The following is an 846-nucleotide window of genomic DNA, read 5'->3' on the forward strand; positions in this document are numbered from 1 at the left end:
TTGGATTTTGTGACTAATGTATGTATAATTAAACCAATTGTAATGTGTATTTTTTCTTTTAAATGAGATTTGACTCTTGAAAATCACATAATAAAAACCTTCCATATTCTTAACAAAAAGGGACACGTGTCACACACTCCTTACACAAACGGTACTTATATATATATATATATATATATTATATAATATATTTTGATCATATCAATAAACTTTAGAGTCGACTAATTATACCGTTACGATTACGGTTGCAGATGATAAGGACATTCTTAAAGTACAAATACGAACGGGAGATAAGGTTCGAGAGGAATTAAAGTCGGGACGAGTAAAGAAAGAGGATGAGAGCATGATTGAGATTTGGACCTGACAACTACAAATGAAGGACGAGAAACATGCACTTAACACGGGTAGTGCCAGTTCTGAAACGATATTGAAATACAGATATAAAGTAGCGATTAGAAATCCACGTTTTATTGCGGTTGCGATTGGTTGCGGTTTAATCAATCGATTTTTCAATCACTTTTAACCGCCAAAAATCGTAACCAGCCCCCTAATGGCGAATCACTTCCTTACCATTAGAATCGAAGGACCACACGTTCTATATCACGCTTTTTCAATCGACAAGAACACAAAGACTATAACAACCATCATCATCATCATCACCATTATCATCATCAGGCATGGTTCATGAACAAAGCCAAACGACGAATCAGCTCAACGGCTTCATGGCAATCGTGTTCGAAGATGTGGAAAACATGATCCTTCCCTTTCGTCTCCACCATTTCTGCGGATCCTCTCCACCAGCTTCTACTCTTCACCAATCTCTCGTAGTATTCCTTCCCTCTTTCC

General features: G+C 37.1%; 1 protein-coding gene across 1 annotated transcript in view; it reads right to left on the bottom strand.

Annotated features, from left to right (window-relative positions):
• Positions 1 to 374: 374 nt before the first annotated feature.
• LOC104798635 (probable carboxylesterase 2) overlaps positions 375 to 846 on the bottom strand; it is a 2,121-nt gene continuing 1,649 nt past the window's right edge. Inside the window, exon 3 of the mRNA XM_010520798.1 lies at positions 375 to 846. Within this exon, the coding sequence (XP_010519100.1) occupies positions 672 to 846 (175 nt within the window). The 3' untranslated portion in view covers positions 375 to 671.

The sequence above is a fragment of the Tarenaya hassleriana genome, unplaced genomic scaffold, assembly GCF_000463585.1.
Source record: "Tarenaya hassleriana unplaced genomic scaffold, ASM46358v1 Cleome55, whole genome shotgun sequence".
Lineage (NCBI taxonomy): Eukaryota > Viridiplantae > Streptophyta > Magnoliopsida > Brassicales > Cleomaceae > Tarenaya > Tarenaya hassleriana.